The 21,654-nt window shown below is 37.0% G+C and overlaps 1 protein-coding gene across 8 annotated transcripts in view; it reads left to right on the top strand.

The window, feature by feature from the left end:
• SMARCA2 (SWI/SNF related BAF chromatin remodeling complex subunit ATPase 2) overlaps positions 1-21,654 on the top strand; it is a 203,918-nt gene that overhangs the window by 65,209 nt on the left and 117,055 nt on the right. For all 8 annotated transcript variants that reach the window (XM_072610780.1, XM_072610788.1, XM_072610797.1 and 5 more), the window contains 3 exons: positions 18,466-18,519; positions 20,584-20,714; positions 21,028-21,085. In XM_072610780.1, coding sequence (XP_072466881.1) covers positions 18,466-18,519; positions 20,584-20,714; positions 21,028-21,085 — 243 coding nt within the window. The remainder of the gene's footprint in view (positions 1-18,465; positions 18,520-20,583; positions 20,715-21,027; positions 21,086-21,654) is intronic.

Raw genomic sequence — 21,654 nt, 5'->3', positions numbered from 1 at the left:
CCAGTACCTCTCCTAGCCACTCATATCCAAACTGACATTCTAAAATTTCCCCCTAAACCTGTCCCTTCTTCTGACATTTATATTTCTCTCTTTTTTTTCCTGTTGATGTCAAAATCATCTTTCGGTACTCCAATTTTGTAAGCTTGGAATTATATTTGACTTTTCCCTTTCCTTTGAATCTAGCCAGGTGCCAAGTCATCTTCATTCTATGTCTTGAATCAATCTCATCATTTCCACTCCCATTGCAACCGTTGTTTTCAATTCTCATTACCATTTGACTTTATCGTTGTGATGGCCTCCTGATGAGCCCTCCTGACCCTAGTCTCTATCTTACAGTACTCTCAGTAAAAGTCCCTTTGTGAAAACCTTCAGCAGTTCCTCTTTCATTATTAAATAAAATATGCACTTCTGATTTTGGCATTCAAGTCCTTCCATAGTTTGGCTCCAGTCTCATCTTATACAGTTTCCCTTCAGGTTTTCTGATGTCCAGCCAAACTATTGTCTGTTTTCTATTAAGTCACTCTCTACTTTTTGCCTTCGTTCATGCTATCGCCTACACCTCAATGGATTTTCCCCTCCATCTCCCTCTAGAGAAGTCCCTCCCTTTAAGACAGTCATCTTTTTTATTATACTATGTTATGGAAATTCTTGTTTTATTTCATAAATGAATGAATGAGTAAATAAATGATTTTTTAAGTGAAACTCCTCCCTTTAAGGTCCCAAGAAGGGCAAACTGTCATTTGCACCTATTTCACTTTACTATGTATGAGTTATTTGGGTAGATGTCATTTCTCGTTTATTAGAGCATAAGCTCCTTGAGATCAGTGCTTGTGTCATAAGTATCTTCTTACTCCCAGTGCTTACATCTTATACCTAGAATGGACTTAAATGAATGTTTGTTGAATTGAATTTTATGATTGGACCACAAGACCTGGAATGAGCCAATATTCATATCAGGAGAGATAGAGATTAGATATTTGTGGTATTTAATTATCTGATCTTTCTGTCAAAACATTAAAGTTATTATGGGGAAATAATTTGTTTCAAGAGTCTTGAAATGTTGTATTCCTCTTCTCGGTGAAAGGGCCATATGATTCTTGTATTTCATCTGTGATTTTAAGGTATGAAATGACATGCTTTATAATGAACGTGAACAAGTGAAGACTCATGGCTTGACATTAACAGTATGTTGATAGGAAATACTTCACTTTCCTTTCAATATATCATAGCAGAGTTTGGAGAAGTCTTAGCCTTAAATTCTGGCTTCTTTGAAATACACATTCAAATTTAATAAAGAACATATATGTCAATAAAAATGAAAACATCAGATTTCTTAGGTGAGCTGTACAAAACACAAGTATTTTTCCCTTCACCAATTTTTTCTTGCAGTTAAAGCTAAGTATTTTTAAAAAAATGACAATTGTAAAAGTTTTAAAATTAGTTGTTAAAAATTTTAGAAGAAACCTTTGAGATCCAAGCCTATGTTAACATGCATCTATGTGTCTAAGATAAATGACCATGGGCTGATTATTTCTGACATTTAGATAGTAGCTACCTTTCAGTATGAGTGTCCTGATGCTAGAGCAAGGCATGGGAAAAATATGGTTTCATGAAATTACATGTTCTTGCATTTGGAAATCCATGTAGGTGCAGGATGGTGAAGCTGTTACATCATTTTCCTAAGAATTATCCAAGAAGTACTTGAGCCAAATGACAAACTTTCTGATAGAATGTAAGCTTCTTAAGGGAGGAAGTTTTATTTCTATCTTTACATCTCCAGTGCCTAGCACAGTGCTTACCACTTTGTAGGTACTTCATAAATAATTGTGATATAACTAATTAATTCTCTTCACGTTTAATAGTGATGCCCACTTGCTTTGTTGATATCTTAGAAAGTCTTGTATATTTGTTCTCAATAGGTTAATGTTTTCCTCTCTGAGATTATCTTCCATCTTCTTATATGTACCTAGTTTTTACATCTTGTTTCCTCCTTTAGAATGTAATCTTATCAAGGAAGGAAACATTTTTTTTTTGGCCTTTCTCTATATCCCCAGTAATTAGTAATTATCTCATTTTGTTATCTGTGGTAGCAGCATAAAAGCCACCTCCTCTCTCCAGCTTTTTAAAGACAAATTCATTTGTGAGAAGTATTTCTCATGTGGACACTTGGGATCTCAGAACCTGGGGCCCCAAAGAGGACCCCAGAATACCATCCTGAGTGGGGAGAATGAGACTTCAAGGGCACTGGCCCTATGGGGAGAGACTGCTGGGTTGCCCCTGGAGTGCTTACAGGAAGAAATCGTGTCATTTAATAGTTCCTTTTGTAAGTAGTTGTTCTTGCTAAATAGGTACTAAATTCATATTTTCTACTTGTTAACGGAATGTGAATGTACTGACCTCTAAATTTTGGCATCTATGGGTAAAACCCTGGTTGCAGGTTGTTCTATGACATTTCAAGTTGTCTCTCAGTGGTAAGACTCTAGATTAAATTCAGATCCATACACTTATTAAGCAACTGTGTTGTGACAACTTTCATATTAGTTGAAGGGTGGCAAAAAGATAAACAAGACATACTGCCTTCAAGTATTTTGCCTAATAGAGGTGTAGTGAGGCACAAAAACAAAAATCAGATTAGCATGTACAGGAGAGATATAAAGTGCTACTGGTTAAAAACAATTAATCACTATTTGTTAAATGCCCGTTATGGGTCAAGCATTGTATTACATTCCAGGGATATAAGCACCAAGAAAGAATTGATTCATACTTTCAAAAATCTAATATTTGCTTATCTTATTATGTAGGGGAAAATAAGTACATATAACATTATGTAAAAAGAAATATAAATTGAATAAATATGAAATAGACTCAAGGTAGTTTGAGAGGGAGGGTATTAACATTTGAGGAGGATCAGGAAAGACTTCAGATAGAAGATGGTACCTGAGCTGCTTAAAGGAAGAAGGGAACTTTATGATGTGTAGATAAGAAAGGAATGTGTTCTAGACATGTGGGATGGCCAGCGCAAAAGCGTGGAGATGGGAGATGGAGTTTGTGTGTGAGGAACAGAGAGAAGGTTTGGGTGGATTACAGAGTGTAAGAAGGTAAAGTAATATGTCATGTGAATGGATAGATAGGTTGGGGTCATGTGTGAAAGGGCTTTATAAGCTTAACAACATAGGAATTTGTAATTTACCCTAGAGATATTAAGCAGCCCTTGGAATTGATTGAGTTAAGGAGTCACAAGGGTGGATCTAAGCTTAAGAAATGTTCCTTTGGCAGCATGTAGGATTGCCAGGAGTGGGAGAGACTCGAAGTAGAAAGACCAGTAAAGAGGCCTTTACAATAATTGGTCTGAGAGGTGATGAGGGCCTGGAAGGTGACTTGGTGAATAGAGAGAAAAGGGATAGGAGGCAGGAGATAATGTAGAGGGAAGGCAACAAGATGTGATAGATGATTGCATATGTGGGTGGGGAAGAGTGAGGAGTCCAAGGTAATGCTGAGGTTATGAATATGGAAGACTGGGAGGACAGTGGTACCTTCAGCAGAAAGAGAGTAGGGTCTGGAAGTTTAGTGTTTGACGTATTGAGTTTAATATATTTCAGAGACACAGTTTGAAATGTCTAGGAAGCCCTTGGTGATGTGGAACTGAAGCCTAGGGGTTAGCTCTGTATCTAGAAGTCACCTGAAAAAGAGCTGATAGTTGAGCCCATGGGATCTGATAAGGTTACTAAAAGAAGGAGTACAGCAAGAAGAGAAAAGAGCCTGGAACAGAACCTTGGAAAATACCCACAATTCAGGGTCATGTTATCAAAGATGGGAACCAACAAAGAAGAGTGAGGAGAGGGTAGACAGGGAGTGGGCAAACTAGAAGAGAGCAGAGTCACAAAAATCCAGAGGAGCGAGTGGTTGTCTGTGTCAGATGCACAGTTCATTTGAGAAGAATGAAAGCTGAGAAAAGGCCATCACAAGTAATGCAGCATACAAGCCTGCAAGGAGGGAGTGGTTATTGCTAACTGGGAGCATCAGAGAAGACTTCATGGAGGAGGGAGCACTTGAATTGCTCCTTCAAAAGGGAAGAATTGAAAGGTAGGGACAAGGGAGGGAAACACTGTGAACAATAACACAGAGGTGGCAAAGAGTGGCATGATTTCAGGGAACAGTGTGTGGTCCAGATTGCCTGGAATATAAAGTGCAAAAGGGGGAGGTGGCACTGAAAAGGGAAATTCCAGTCAGATTGTGCAGAGCTTTGAATGCAATGCTAAATTTGGACATCAGTCTGAGACAGGCTCCATTACCAGTAATGAATGGTCCATAGGGAGAAGTCGAACATGGAAGAAAAATGAAGAAACCAGGCAGCTCCTCAGCTCTGTCTACCTCAGACCTTCTACAGTGTGGCATTATTCTTTGTTTTGCTTGTGACTACCCCATCTTCCAATCTGCCTTTCTTTGTTTCATCCACTCCCCCTTCTCTTATTTCCTTCCCCCTACTTTCCTGTAGGGTAAGACAGATTTCCATACCCAACTGAGTGTGTATATTATTCCCTCTTTGAGCCAATTCTGATGAGAGTAAGGTTTGTTCACTCTGCTTCCCCCCTCTTCAGTCTACTGTAAAAACTTTTTCTTTTTTTATGTGAGATAATTTACCCCATTCTACCCATCCCTTTCCCCTTCTCCCAGTACATTCCACTCTCACTCCCTTAATTTTATTTTTTATATCATCCCTTCATAGTCAATTCACACCTGTGCCCTCAGTATATCTATACATCTATATGCCCTAATAAGGAGAAAGTTCTTATGAGTTATAAGTACCATCTTCCCTTGTAAAAATGTACCAGTTTAACCCTATTAAGTCCCTTATGATTTCTGTTTCCTGTAACCTTTTTATGGTTCTCTTGAGTCTTGTATCTGTTATTTTCTTCAGCATTCTTTTGGGTTTTCTTTAGCAAGCTGCTGACTTGTTTTTCATGATTTTCTTGCACCACTTTCATTTCTCTTCCCAATTTTTCCTCTACTTCTCTTACTTGATTTTCAAAATTCTTATTGAGCTTTTTCATGGCCTGAGACCAATTCATATTTTTCTTGGAGGCTTTATATGCAGGAGCTTTTGTTTTGTTACCTTCTTTTCTTTACATGTTTTGATCTTCCTCATCATTAATGATATAAGAAAATACCTCTTCACCAAGAAAGTAAGAATCTATAGTCTGTTTCTTTTTCCCCCATTTACTTATTTTCCCAGACAATTACTTGGCTTGTGAGCTCTTTGTTACGTGGAGGGCTCTAGAAGCAGCTGTAGCTTCAGCAGTGGCTGCTGCCATCCTGGTACTGGTTCTGGTGCTGGTGCTGGGGCCAGACCATGTTCCTCTCTCAATCAGGTGAGAGACCCTTCCCACTGACCTTCAAAGCTGTCTTTAGCTGTGTGGATTAAGAAGTCTGGAAACCACAGTGGCCACCAGTACTTCAGTCTCCTAATGCCTGCCCCAACTTTGTCTGCATTGGCATGGCCCACACAGAACTGCACTCTGCTCCCAGTCTGGTGCGATAGATGCTTCCTGTCAATCTTCCAAATTGTCTTGGCCTGGAAATCTGCTTCAGTCTGTTGTTTTTGTACCTTCTGCTGCCCTAGAATTTGTTTAGAGTTATTTTGTCTAGTTTTTTTTGAGGGATTTGGGGGCAGAGCAGGTCCCTGTTTCTACTCTGCTATCTTGACATGATTTTTATTCTTTAGTGAATTATTATGCCTCTTTTCCCATTTGGCCAATTTTGTTTTTTAAGGCACTCCTCTCCACATTGACTTTTTGGACTTCTTTTACCATTTGACCCAGTTTGTTTTTTTAAGGTGTTGCTTTCTCGTGTGTGTGTGTGTGTGTGTGTGTGTGTGTGTGTGTGTGTGTGTGTGTGTGTGTGTGTGTGTGTGTATCTTCTTTACCAAGCTGTTGACTCTTCTTTTCATGATTTTCTTGCATCATTCTCATCTATCTTCTCAATTTTTTCTCTACCTCTCTTATTTGATTTTCAAAATCCTTTTTGAGTTTTTCCATGGTCTTTTTTTTCTTAGAGGCTTTGGATGTAGGAGGCTTGATTTTGTTTTCTGCTTCTGATTGTGTGTTTTGACCTTCCATGCCATAACAGCAACTTTCTATAGTTAAGAGGGTTTTTTTCTCATTGTTTGCTTATTTCCTCAGACTATTACTTGAGTTTTAACTCTTTGTTAACAAAGGAAAGCTCTACTTCCAGAGAGGAAGGCAAACTGTCCCAGGCTTCAAGGGTTTTCAGAGATCCTTCTAGCGACCTGTAAGTTTTCAGGTCTTCCAAGGTGGTATGATCTAAAGAGAGGTGTTTACTCCTCTCCTGGCCTGCATGCTGCTCTGTGAGTGATTGCAAGCAGTGTTTTCTGCCTTGGAACAGTAAGGAGGGTTCCTACAAACTCTCGTATGCTGATGCTCCTCCTTGCCCTGGAACTGCCATCCAGGACTGGAACCCAGATCTGAGTATGGGTAAAGCAACAGAATCCTCCCTCTGTGCTCTCCAAAGACCCCCATAATCTGACCAGTTGTTTGACCCCTCCACCATCTGTGGACTGAGAGCTCTGGAAGCAGCTGCTGCTGCTGCTGATTCAGTCATTCCTAAGCTTGGTTTACTGCAGCTGGATCTGCAATGAACTGTGCTCTACTCTCACCCAGACGTTACAGACGTTTCCTACTGACTCTCTAAGTTCTCTTTGGCTGGAAAATCATTTTACCCCATTATTTTGTGGGTTTCGCTGCTCCAGGAATTGTTTTATGTTGTTATTTCAAGGTGTTTGGAGGGGTTTGGGGGAGAGCTCAAGCAAGCTGCTGCCTTTTCTCCTCCATTGTGACTCTGTTCCACCTTTGTTTTGATATAAGACACCACCCTTATTGAACACTAGAAGTACATAAGATCCTCCAAAGTATTGATATTCTCTCTTCCATGAAATTACTTTGTATTTACTCTGTGAAAATTTCATAATATGACTGCTAGGTAGTCCAAAGAATAGAGTGCCTGGTCTGGAATCAGCGAGACTTATGTCTGTGAGTTCAAATCTGGCATCAGACACTTACTGCTGTGTGACCCTGGGTTAATCACTTAGCCCCTTTGGCCTCAGTTTCCTCATTTGTAAAATGAACTGGGGAAGAAAATGGAATACCACTGCAATACCTTTGCCAAGAAAACCCCAAATAAGTTCACAAAGAGTCAGACATGACTGAAAAGCAAAAATTTTACATTGACTTCTGTCCATACATATTGTTTTCCTCCAGTGCAATACAAGTTCCTTAAGGCAATAATTAAGGCCAAGGACAAGGGTTTTTTTCTTTTGTTTTGTTTTCTGTCTTTGTGCTTGATGCATAATAGGCATTCAATAAATACTGGTGCAGTTGAAAACTTAGTACATATGATTTGGAAAATAGCTGCCATTTTTCTTATTCATGGTCCTATTCCCTCCTATTAGTATGAGTCATCAAAGGCTGACTCTACTAATTTCCCTTTGGTAGGAACAATATTGTGTACTGTTGTATACAAGGTAAAAAAAAAAATCTAGGCTGTCCTTTTTTAGCATTTTCCCACAGTATTAAATATTAAATTACACCTGTCTGGATTTTTTTCCCACAGACGAGAACACTTAAAAAAAAGTAATTTAGAAACAGATTGTTTCAGTCAGTTAGCTAGTAGCAGAGTTTATAACACTCTCTTTTTCTCTCCCTCTCAAGAATATTAGTATTCACATTGTGATGTAGAAATACCCCATGTTTAAAATCTCTGACTTAAACTTATGTAAATAGTACATTTTTCCAGGGTTTCAAAAAAGATCATTTAATCTCTTTTCCTGACTGGGTAGCATATTTGACTGCATCTCTCTTTCATATATCATGATCTACTCACTCTTAAAACTTTTCCTATGAAATATCTTTTCAGAAAGTTATTTTCCACAACTGTGCCTCCTATTTATACTCCTTAAGTGAAAGGAAATGAAATAAACTGTATCAAACTATTTAAAAATATGTAATGGGAAAAACTAATTTGAAAGCATTGCTAAAATCTAGAGATGAGAACAAATCTCTTTATAGAGTGTGATGAATGTGGTATTATACCGTTTTGGCATTATTGCCCCTTGGGAAAGCTATCCTCTAGCATGGCTGAAATCTAAGATCTGTAGCTTTACTACTAATTGCAATCTCGATAAGGCCACTAGGGTATATGACAAATGGGATTTAACATGGTGATATAGCAAATTGAACGACAATCCTAATTGTGTTAGCATGAAATCCCTTAAATTTGTAAAAGCATAAGCAAAACAAAGCATGTCAGTTTGTTATTATATTGTTAGACATTTCAAGATCTGCTTCTTGTCATGTAGTCTCATGGTATGAGTGTGGAAAGATCATGTTGGATTTTTTTTTTAATTTTAAAAGTTTTTTTTCATTTTTGAGTATTTCTACTTTGCATGAAATTTCAACATTTTCTCTATTTGATCAATTACTCATTGTCAATAACTGGAATGCCTTTTAAGACAATTGCCAGCTACTTTTGGTGCTTGGGAAAAATATGAGAGGACAATGATTAAGCTGTGGCTTTTGTCTTCTGGTGGGAGAATTTTCTAATTATTCAGCATCTCGTTTTACCTCACCATAGTCTTACCTAGTCATAGCGAGGCAGCAATACAGCGATAGCTAGAAATGTGTGCCAGTGCCCAAGCATGCCCTTTTCCTTAGCTATTCTTAGGAGCCCAGGCCAGGTGTGTCTGTGACTTTAAAGCTGAACCATTCCAGCTGTTCATTTTCTGGAACTGTTTTATAGTGGGCTGAAATTTCATATTTAAATCCTCACTTGTCCACTTTTCAGTGGAATGTGTCTTGGGAAAATTTACACTTTAGTTAGTTTTGACGTGTATTTGGAGACATGCTGATAATAGAGACACATTTGCAAAATTCCTTGGACCGATAAGAGACCCCCTTTTTCAATGTTAACATTTTTTTTCTTTTAAAATGTTTATTTTTTTTCTTTTGATTTACTTGTCATTAAATGGATCTGCAAATTGTGCCATTTGGGAAGGAATTTCCTGGTAGAATGTATTTTAAAAGGTGATAACAGAATACTGTTTTATTTTTCTTTTAAAGATATAAAGCAAGAATATTTACTTTACAAAGTTGTTAATAGCACAACTAATAAAATTAATATACAGTATTGTAATTTTGTGGACTGTTGTTTTGTATTTTATTCTTTTCTAATTAACTGCTTCAATTCCTTTCTCATTAAGATTTTCTCAGCCCTGAGATAATTGTCATTTCATGTTTCTTTCCCCTGTGAAAATATACTATAAGAAAAACAAAAAAAAGGGCCTCTAATTATCTAACAGAATGTAGTCTTTTAGTTTTTGCTAGCAAAGGTTATGTCTTTGTAATGCCAAAACATTTGATAGATTTATTTAGTCACTTCAATGGAGAAAAAAATAAATCAGCCAAACAAGTATTTGAATCATACTCTTGTTTGACTAGATCGATATTTTATTTGATGATTCTTATGCATTTCTAATTGCCTTATGTCACTCAGTTTGGTATTTCCACTTCTACTTAAGGCATAATTAAAAAAATGCAAATTTTCCAAGATCTTTATTGAATTAAAACAAGTATCTGTAGATGCTAGAACAGTTGCAGATGACAGTAGCACACCCACTGGGGCATAAAATGCTTGTACTTGGGTTGTTAATGCATTATACTCAATTTGAAAATAAAGTATTTCCTGTCAGATACCTATCAGATACTATCTGTCCTACATAGTGATTCTGGATCCCCTTTCTGCAGAACCACTGAGGATCACTAGCCTTAGAAAATTCCTCTTGTCCCAGAGTTTCATGGCTTGATGTATTGTATATCTTTTGCCAAGGAGAAGTGACTTCCAGCTCTTGATAGAGCTCTGTCCTTGCCGTTCCTAAATGGGCATCAGTTATTGACATTGACCAGGGTCCTGTAGATTCAAGATTCAGGCATTTATTTCTTATCTTTGAGCTTTCACAATGTCACAGAGTTATAGAACCTCCAAATTTAAAGGGACCTCAGAGGTGACCTTGGCTCCTGTTCAGTTGATCCAGAGTGTTATTTACAATATTCCTAACCTGGGCCCATCCAGCCTTTACTTTTGGATCACTGATATATTGTGCCAGTTTTTCCTTACATTGAGCATAAGTCAGCCCCTCTGCCACTTCTGCCAATTTGCTTCTTTTTGTTGGGTCCTCTGAGGCCAGGCAGAGTAAAGCTAATCTTTCTTGCACTTGACCGCCTTTCTGATAACTGAGGATAGATAGCAGGGTCCACCTAAGCATTCTTTTCTCTGAGCTAAACCTCCCCAGCTTTTTCAACCAGTTGTTATATTGTATGCTCACTGGTCTCCTCACCAACCTTTTCATCATGTCAAGGTTCTTCCTAAAATATGGCACCCATAACTGAGACTGCACCAAAGGGGGCATGATGACATGACACAGAAAAACTGTCACCTCATGTGTTTTGGATGTTAGGTCACTCAGTATTGAATTAGTTTTTTGGTCATAGGGTCAACTTTTGCTTCATATCATGCTTACAGTCCACTAGAACTCCCAGACCCAGACTTCTATATTGTACTTGTGCATTTGATTTTTTTTAAAAACCTAAGTATAGGATGTTGTATTTCTCTTTATTAAATTTCTTCTTACGAGGTATAGCCTAGTGTGGTAGAAAGAGTTGGATTTCGGTCTTGTTTCTGCTGCTTTCTGACTGTATGAGCCTGGGTAAGTCACTTCACTTCTCCATGACCCAGGCAACCCTTTAACACTGTAAGCATCAGAATAATGGCCAGTTGACATCAAGAATGGCATTTTCCTCATGGAGAAATTCCTGAAACAATGAAATCACAGATCTGGATCAAAATTTCTTGAAAAATTAAAAAGAGTCATCTTACTGGATACAATGTATCACTCTAAATTGTCAGAATGTTTTTGGATCTTAGCTCATTTATTCAACATGTTAGCTATCTCTCATTAAAATCTCCAATTTACCTTGGTTGCTTTCCATACTTTATGCATTTCTTCTGGAGAGTGATAGGATGTCTCTAGTATTCTTCCTAAACCATAACTGCTACTCTGTGTGGTCAAGAACTTGGATTTCCTTCTTTTTTCAGTTTAATCAAGCCTGCTACAAACACACACACACACATACACACACATACACATGCACATACACACACACATATTATATAAACAGTCTCCATTAAGTGTTCCTCTCTGTTTCTTCATATCTGAAATAGGGCTAAATGGGTATCTCTCAGTGAAATGAACTGGAAATTAGTCACAGTTATGGTTGAGGCCTTTGATTTAAAATGCCTTTTGAATTATAGATCTAGGAGAACGTTGCACTGGGGTGGAATTTAGTCTGGTGTGAGACTGTCTTGGGTCAAATCCAAGGGAGGGGGCTCTTTACTTCAGGATTAGAGAGACTTTATGATAAAATAATCTTTCACCAATATATTGCTTCCACCGAATTATAGTAGAAATCCAGAATAGTAACAGAAATCAAAGCATACAGGTATCATGGAGAATATTCTCTGTGGCACCATTACTTTATGGCATTTCAAGTTTATATGCCAATCTTCTTTGAATCAATTACATGTTAGATACATGAAATTTAGATTACTCATCTCTCTCTTGGATGTCTTTGCTAAGCTAATTTGTCTTTTAAAAAAATGTGTATTTGAGAAAGAAGAGAATTAGCTGTACTTCTCCCAGTAATGTTGTATTTTAACTCATGTGAATGACATACTGGAGTGTACTCCACTGTTTTTCAATAATTCCAGGTCAAAAATGTTTAATTTAATACCTCTGTTCCAGATAGGGAGACATCGCTAATAGACTGTAATGATGCCAGTTTTTGTTTTTGTTCTGTTTTTAGATAGGGTAGACAGTTTAAGGGTGTTATGTAACTGCTGACTAGATCAAGAGATGTGTCTTTATTGTATTCTCACCTATTCATTTTAATCCTTGGCTTATATTTGAAGATAGTCACAAGTAAACACATCAAGAATAATCAATAAAATACTATATTACAATTATAATAAATCAATAAATTGCAAAAATACTCTATTACAATTGTAATAAATCAAGAAATTGCTGACCACTAGTAACTATGTTGAAAATTAACATTCTAAAGTTGGGGAAAGGGGCAGCCTGAGGGCAGAGTTGAGAGAACCCTGGACTTCAAAGATCTCCTCAGGGACTACCTGTTTTTACCTGAGTGAGTCTCAGGGTAACCTCTTTGGTCTCAGATTATTCATCTATGAAGTCTTGGGATCAGCCTCAATAACCAACAAGGTCCATTGAGCTCCAAAGCTATGATCCTATGAATCTGGAGGAACGGCGTCTTGAACTACTCTTACTTGTAATGAAAACAACACTTTATAAAAACAACAACAACAAAAAAAAACTTCCTTTCAATAGTCTCAGCTATTGTTTTAAGCTATTTTTATATTAATTTTCATGTGGAAGGGCTAATGTCTATGTGAATTAAGAACAGAACTGAGAAAGAAGCTAGATTTTATATTCCTACATATTCCTGGACAATATTTTATTGAAAATTAAGTCTTCATCAGTGAGAGATTTCTAAGATTTTTTTTTAAAAAATGTAAAATTAAATACTAGACTGGGAGGGAAAGACTGTGGATTCTAGTTCCAGCTGGAATTTAGAAGTAGTTCAGACAGTATAGCCAGCTGAAGAAGACATTTAGGTGATTTACTTCTACATTCTGCTTCCTCATCTTTAAGATAAGTAGTTGGGGCAGGGTGAGGGTAAGAATGGAGCCAAGACGACAGATTAGAGGTAACCCAGTCAAACTCTCTCAACATTTCCCTCCAAACAACGTTAAAGTAATGCCTCAAATCAGGTTTTAGAGTGGCAGAGCAAATAAAAGGTCAGGATTGGAGATTTTTCCAGACTAATAAAACTTAGGAGGTCAACAGGAAGGATTTGTGGACTCTACCAAGGTTAAGGCCTATCTGGAGCCAAGCTACATGGCTTCACCAACTGTTGTTACAGACACAGCAGCATCTTCAGGAGTCCTCAATCCAGACACAGTAAGGGACTCAGACTACTGGTCAGAAAGAGATCATAGCAGATCATTTACTGCTACTGATTGGCAACTCTGTGGTCCACACACAGTTCTGGGTCTCAGATCCAGGGTGAAGAGGAGTGCTGGGGTCAGTCACAAGGGAGCAAAGGGTCCTGATCACAGTTTGAAGGTAAAGAGAGTGCTAGTGTCTATCGCTGCAGTGGACTAGAGACACTTCCTGGGTAAAAACCAGAGTTCGGACCAGAACAGTAACCATACATCTCCCAAGATCACACCACTGTGGAAGCACTGAAAACTTGCAGACCCACCAGAATTAGCTCAGAAAACAACAGCATGAAAAAGCCTGAAGTTAAGGACCATGCATCTCTACCCCCAGGTGAGCTGAGCCCAGCTTTAACATGAAATTCAAAGTCAAAAAATAGAGTGGGAAAATGAACAAATAACAAAAACGGAATGTAACCATAAAAAGCTACATTGGTGGCCGCGAAGATTAAGATGTAAACTCAGAAGAAGACAACAGTTTGAAAACAGCTACAAACAAAGTCTACAAGAAAATGCTAATTGGACCTAAGTCCAAAAAGAATTTCTAGAAGAGTTAAAGAAAAAGAGTGGTAGAAGAAAAATTGGGAAAAGAAATGGGAATGATACAAGAAAATTATGAAAAGAAAATTAACAGCTTGGTTCAAAAAGGCACAAAAAAATTACTAAAGAAAATAAGGACATCTAGGTGGATTGAGTACTGGGCCTGGAATCAGGAGGACTTGAATTCAAATTTGACCTCAGACACTTACTAGTTGTGTGACCCTAGGCTAATCACTTAACCCCAATTGTCTCAAAAAAAAAAAAAAAAGGAAGAAAAAAAGAACATAACACCTAAAGAAAAAACAAAACAGAATTGGTTTAATGATAAAAGAGGTGCAAAAATTCACTGAAGGAAAGAACTTAAAAAAGCTGAATAGGTCAGATGAAAAAGGAGGTACAAAATCTCACTGAAGAAAATAATTCCTTAAAAATTAGAATTGGGCAAGTGGAAGCTATTGACTCCATAATGTGGTGGATGAAAGATGAATTTACTGAGAAAACAAAGGTTTGATCTCCTGAGCATGTTAATATATTAAGCGATGCGTGCATAAGAAAGTGGGACCAGACTTCCTCAGTGTATGCCTGGACCCTGAATATGGGGGGGAGACAGACTTTTGTACATTAAAATCAGCTAATCGAATCAGGCCAATTAATTGAAGGGAAATTATGCAGCATTAGGTAATCTGATTTCTAATTGGATGAAAGAGACTTTCCAAGTTGGTAGGGTGAGAGTGAACAAGTGTACTTCCTGAATTCAGAAAAAGAGACGTCCCATGCCCTCCACACTCCCACCCAAGTGTCTACAAACAACCAAGGGAATGGGGAAACAATAACTTATTGATCAATATGGTGCCAGTTTTCAAACAAGACACATTGGTTGCTTGAGACGTATAATTGTGAGAAAACTCCTTGTATCAATCTTTGGATCTGGCTGGGTTTCTGATCAGCAAAACCTAGGTCCTTAAAGATCTCTAAGCAGCAGGTAGGGATGGTCCGGCTTCCTAGCCATGTAGGGCTAGGTTCAAATAGTCCAGTAAGTTTTCTCTCAATTCCCACAAAATAAAGTTTTCTCCCAAGACAGAAATTGTACTAGACCCATAACTGAGTAGAAAGGGAGCTGAGTTAGCTCCTGAACTGAGTGATAAGATAGCATCAGTATGGTTCACTCACTTCCCACAATTAACCGCTGGAAAAGGAAGGGATTATAAAAGGGAGGGTGGATTAAGGGAGGCAGTGGTTAGAAGCAAAATATATTTTTGAGTTGGGAGAGGATAAACAGACAGAGAAGAAACAAGAAAATGGGATAGAGGAAAGCACAGTAATCCTAACTGTGAACATGAATGGGATGAGCTCCCTCATAAAACAGAAGTAGATAGCAGAATGGATTAGAAGTCAGAATCCAACAATATGCTTGTTGTTTACAAGAGACACACTTGAAACAGAAAGATAAACAGAGTTAAAATAAAGGACTAGAGCAGAATCTAATATACTTAAGCTGAACTAAAAAATCAGGGGTTGCAATCATGATCTCAAAGCAAAAATAAGCCTAATTAAAAGGGATAATGAGGGAAGTATATTTTGCTAAAAGGTACAATAAACAATGATAATATTAAAAAATTACATCAAGTTTCTCTGATTAAGGCCTCATTTCTCAAAATATACTGAGTATAGAACTGAGTAAAATTTATAATTGTAAGGTACATTCCCCAATTGATAAATGGTCAAAGGACATAAACAGGCACTTTTCAAAAGAAAAAATCAAAGCTATCTATAGACATATGAAAAAAATCTCTAAATAACTATTGACAGGAAAAAGGCAAATTAAAATAACTCTGAGATACTACTTTTCATCTATTAGAAATGATAAATACTAGAGAGGAGAAGGGAGAAAAATAGGTACACTAATGAAATATTGATGAAGTAGTGAGCTGCTCTAACCATTCTGGAAAACAACTTGAAACTAAGCCCAAAGCGCTATAAAACAAACAAAAAAACAAAAAAACTTTGACCCAGCAACAGTGTCATTAGATCTGTATCCAAAGTGATCAAAGAAAAAAGAAAAGTGACCATATGTACAAAAATATTTATAGCAGTTCTTTTTGTGGTGGCAAAGTATTAGAAACAGCATGATTCTCATTAATAGGGGAAATGCAATCAAGGTATGGCATGTGATTGTGATGGTGTACTGTTATGCTACAGTGATGGAGAATTATGGAGAAATGATGGAGGAGAGTGATTTCAGGAAGAAAAAACAACAAACCAAAACATGGTATTTGAAATGATGCAAAGTGAAGTAAGAAGAACAAGGAGATTATTGTGCACAGTCACAGCAATGTTGTAATGATCATCAATTGTGAAAGATTTGGCTACTCTGATCAATAGAATGATCCAAGACAGTTCCACAGGATTCGATGAAAAAATGCTATCCACCTCCACTGAGAGAACTGATGAACTCTGAGTGCAAATTGAAATATAATTTTTGCTTTATTTTTCTTGATTTTTTTGGAAATATAGCTAACATGAAAATATTTTCACATGATTTCACATGTATAATTGATATCACATTGCTTTCCATTTCAGTGGGTGGGAGAGAGAATTTATAATCCAAAATAAAAAAATAAAAATGTTAAAAATAAATAATAGGATTTTTTTTAAAAAAGATGAGTTAAGTTGGACTAGGTCAGAGTTGTCAAACACATAATACTTCTGAGTGTGACCCAGTTCAGAATGAAATTTAAAATATTTAGAAATATTTAACAAAATAAATAAAAATAGAATATAGGTCATCTTGCTCTATGATTTTCTAAGTGAATATTCAGTGAATGGGTTTATGTATGAGGTCGTGGTCCCCATTTAATTGGAGTTTGATAATGCTGTTGTTTTTCATAGGTGATTTCTAAATTCCATTCTGATTCTTAAATCCTATTATTCTGTGTTCTTGAAAGAAAAAAATAACTTTTTACATCTTAGGAGAGGTAGCATTTCTCAGTGTTTGTGCACTTTCTTTAAAAATATATGCCCAAACTCCCTACCTAACAGGAAAGAATTTATAATATAAATATCGTGTAAGAGAAGAAATATAGGATTGAAATGGAAGGAACACAGAACAAGGGTTTGAAACTTTGTTCTGTATACTCACCCTCAGTGATGGTAGGCAAGTTACTTTACCTTTCTTGGACCTCATTTTCCTCACCTACAAAATGGAGAGAGGGCTGGATTTAGATCTTTCTCTAAGTGATTTCTTCATGTTTACAAGTATTTTTATTAAAGCTCAAAATTCTCTGATCTTTTTTTTTCATATTGCAGTAATTAATTGTGACTAGTTCAAATGAGTAATAAAAAACAAAAAAACGTAACCAGCAAGATATTTTCTTTCCCTTAGGGAGGTTGCCCAAGGAGATTGTCATATTAAAAGGAATATTGTTGTCATTTTCTTTAAGTTCTGGGTTATTGTTCTTGCTTTATTTTTCATTTTGTATAGCTTTCCTCAGTAAATATAAAATCATGTAACTGTATACAGTATGGAGAGATGATGCTACAGATTGAAAATAGCCATTTCAGGCATTTGTAAATCAATGTGATCCCAGTATGTGATAACCATATGCCCATAAAAAGAATCAAGAGATAATTGAAAGAAAAAAATGGATATGCTGTAGGGAAAAACCTTAACACCAACTCAGAGAAAGTTATGTTTTGTCAGGAGACAAATGGTTTTCTTGTTAGGTAAAAATGTATCACAAAAGGAGTTGCTTAAGCAAACAAGCTAATTAAATGCTGCTTCTGTATCATTGTATATATTTTTAATCAGCTAAAGCCCTCAGGAGAGAAGGGTCTCATTAAAAGCGACCTGATAAAGTAAATGAAGATAAGTTTTTCATTTCATTATTTAGCAGTAGTGTTGATTTTCTATGGTAAAGACATAGCAACTCTTACTTGTCAAGTTGTTGATTATATGTGAAAGCCCCATTTAGTCTGTATTTGGCTTATCAGAGATCAGATTACCATAGATACAGAAATGCCAGCTTTCCTTTTTTATTCCACATGCATGTAGTATCTGAAGTGATATTATTTTAGAAATGTTCAAGCAGTATAAGAGCTTGACTTTTCATGGTTCCATTTCCTCCCTAAAATCCCACTGGAGGCTTTTCTTTGGGAGAGTTATATAAAAAATGAAAGCACATATAACACAGTAAAGGAAGGTATTCCAACAAGTAATATCATTTTACATTCTCCTAGATTTCACAATCTACAAGAGATCATGTTTGTTCAATGCATGCTTTGCCTGATGCCCCAAAGGACCCAGCGAATAAGGGAAGCTTCTGTATTGGATTTGAGATATGATAATGGTTGCAGAGGGGGTAGGGGGAGAAATCTAAGAGTTACAACTCTTGAGTAAAGGCTCCATGACCTCACATCACAAGTTTAAAAATGCACAATCTTAGTCAGCTGTTCAGATCTTCTCATCCCCTCCACTGTCACCAGTCAGCAACAGCAAAGCACTGGCAGAGACACACAGTCTAAACTAATGATTTTTGGATGTAGTCAATACTCAGTAGGCTTTTCCTAGGGTATTCATTTTATTTGATATTGTAGTTTGCTGATATCTTCTTTAATGTTCTACCCTTCTTTGGTGTTCAGATTTGAAAGTATGGCTCACATTTTAACATGCTGCTGTTAAGGGAAATGTAGTCATGAAATACTGGAAAATAATTAGCTCTCATCAAATTCCTCCTCTGGGTTGTTGGTTGGAAAATGACATTCGAATTTACTTTATTGCAGAAGGAACAAGAGAATGCCGAGGGAATGGAGTCTGGCCTGGGACCAGATGGGGAGGTAAGAACTTCTACAGCCTCTCTGCTGCTTACTGAATGGAGGCAGGTAGGTGGCATGCTGAGGACAGAGAACTGGACCCACTGCAATTAGCAAGACTTGAGTTCAAATTCAGCCTCAGACATTGCTAGCAATGTCATTTGACCTCTGCCTTAGTTTTCTCATCTGTAAAATTGGGCTAATGATAGAACCTACCTCTCAGGGTTGTTGTGAGGGTTATAGAGATAATGCTTGAAAATTGCTTTGAAAATCTTAAGAATCAATATAAATGCTACCCATCATTGCTGTTGTTATTGCCTCCATGCAATGAATATTTCCTGCCCTTTACACTGAAATCATGGGAACTTAAAGTTTCACGTCTGTGTCAAATATAAAATGGCAATATGTGGAATACTTTATTTTCCATGTTTTATAGCTATGTTAAAAAAAAAAAAAAGTCAACACTTCAGCAGAAAAGGTTACTTACTTGCCAAAACCTATTAATAGAAAAAGTGATTAAATAACACATATGAGAAATTATGAATGCAAGATGGTGTGAGAAACAATGCTTTACGTTTGAACCCTCAGAGCCTAAACTAATTTATAAAGAACCTAGCCATGTCCAAAAATGCCAAAGAACAGCTCTGTGTTAACAAGGAGAGAGTGAGCCAATTTAGCATGTAACAAGAATGCAGACATTCTCTCTTCCCAAAATGAGTCACTGTTCTTGGACATATGATACATACTGCTCTGTATCTTAGCAGATCCTCACATGTTGTATGAGGGTTTGCAAAATGAATGTGCCTTGTGCACAATCTGTTTGGTAAAAGAGATGACAGAGAGGAGCTTCCTATGCTAAGGATATGATTTCAGAAGTTCTGCCTTCTAGGGAAAATCATTTTGTTTTCTTTCTGGCATGACACAAGCAATGAAACAAACTATTCTGGAATGGTTGAAGATAATGAAGTAGGGTATTGTCATGTGAAATGATGGTACATGGTAGATTTCCTTCTTTAACAAGTGAACTGGTGCCTAGTTACCCTTTTACATTAACAAGGGAGGGAGTGTCATCTTGCTTTGCAAGGCCATGGATTTCATGGCCAGTAGTGACACAAGCCAGCAAAAGAATGGGATGGACTTAGCTACCTCTTTTTTAAAAAAATTCTTTTTGTCAAAGGTTGCTACTTACAGTGTTTGTTCATCTGCCATTGATTGGTTTCTGATCGCTTTCTAGCATTTATTGTTACGATAATTAAGAGTAGAAGAGTAACAAACACACCTTTTCTTCTCTTTTTTTTAATTAAAATGATTTTGGAAAAGTAAATCATAATTAGTGGATAGTTTGAATTGTTAATTTTAGGAAAAAATACCTGTTTTATAACTTTCAAGTAATTATTAACTACTCTTCTCTAATCAAGAATTTCCAAAGCGATTCCCCGCACGGCTAGGTTTTGAGAAGACAAGGTCACATGTTCATTTGCAGTATCCATTTGCATAGATATAATGCTCACTCTAAATTCCAAGAAAAAGCTTATTCTCTTAGGTGGGCTTACATATGTCTCCTGCAGTTCATTTACATGCTTAGTTTTCTTAGCAAAGTACTTAGAAATAATTTAGTTATCAACTTCAGTCAAAGGTGTTTTTATTAATAAATTCAGATTTAGTGAAAGTACTAGTGTATTTATTTACATGATACTGAGGAAACATGATATATAATCATCAGCTTTGGATATGAAATTAGAAGTTCGTGACTGAGACCTGGCACAATCATAGAACTTCTCTGAACATCAGTTTTCTCCTACAAAAAGTGGAGGTTATGCTCCTTATTCTCCCTAACCCATAGGGTAGCTGTGAGGAAATCATTTTGTAAAACATCAGTTACTACAGAAATGTGGGTTACAGTCATAGACTCTGTGCTGTGTGTTAGGGAACATGTAGGATGATGGGGAAAGAAACCAGCCTATCATAAACAAGAAGGGAGCCATTACAAGAGCTCAGGTAAGCTGTAGTACACTTTTCTTTTCCTTCTTTCTTAGAAGTCATCCTTGTAGTTTCCATCAAATGGTAATATTGGTTTTCCCTTGATAGCCAATAGATGAAAGCAGTCAGATGAGTGATCTTCCTGTGAAAGTGACTCACACAGAAACCGGCAAAGTTCTCCTTGGTCCTGAAGCTCCGAAAGCCAGTCAGCTGGATGCGTGGTTGGAGATGAATCCTGGGTGAGTGGTTAGCACACACACAAAAAAGGTTTTGTTTTGTTTCATCTTTCAAATGATGTTATATGTTATCGATGTTCTCTCATTTCTTTAGATTTTGGTTGACAAGTGAACAGTACTTGAACTTGACTTAAGTTTACCTCCCATAAAAACCAACATATATATGTGTGTGTGTGTGTGTGTGTGTGTGTGTATACATATATGTGTGTGTGTGTATCTCCATGTTTGTTACAGCCCATAGAATATACATCAATATTAATGTATGAATCAAAGAAATAACCTCCCCTCCTATCTCTTTTTCCCCCTTCTCCTGTAGTTATGAAGTTGCGCCTAGATCTGATAGTGAGGAGAGTGATTCTGAATATGAGGAGGAGGTATGTATCTATATTTCTTTTCTGTATACTGGTTTGATAGTAGGTAGGGAAGGAATCTTATCCTTGAATTCAGTCTATGTGTAACTTTCTACCTTCTCTTGCCTCTTAAGATCATTAGCTACATCCAATTTAGAGGTGGCTCTGGAAGACCTTTTGCTGGCTGCTAGTCCTCTGGATTAGTAGGTGCCAGACATCTCGCCTGTCTCTCACTACTAATGGCATTTCTGATCAGTTGGGGGTGCTGGGGAGACAACAAATTCTATCATTTAAAGTGGTGGTGTGGCACCATAAAGAGAGAAAGCTGCCATCAAGATGAAGTGACTGCTGAAGGTAGAGAAAAATTGACAAGGAAAATAAGTAACAGACTCCTATGGCTTTTAGGAGCAGTTCATGGAAGTCAAGTTCTGCCATTTCTTCGGGCATCAAATAATACTTAAGACTGGGTACCTTGGGAGTATGTGTAGGAGGCTTAGAGAAGGCCCTAGTTTGACATCTCTTGCTTCTTATAGGATCCTGAAACTTCTTTCTGAAGGGGCTCAATGTTTCTTTTCTTTTGATATGCCTCCTTC

Source organism: Notamacropus eugenii, chromosome 1, assembly GCF_028372415.1.
Source record: "Notamacropus eugenii isolate mMacEug1 chromosome 1, mMacEug1.pri_v2, whole genome shotgun sequence".
Classification (NCBI taxonomy): domain Eukaryota; kingdom Metazoa; phylum Chordata; class Mammalia; order Diprotodontia; family Macropodidae; genus Notamacropus; species Notamacropus eugenii.
Note: the sequence above shows the minus strand (reverse complement) of the source record. Positions and strands in the feature narration are given on the sequence as shown.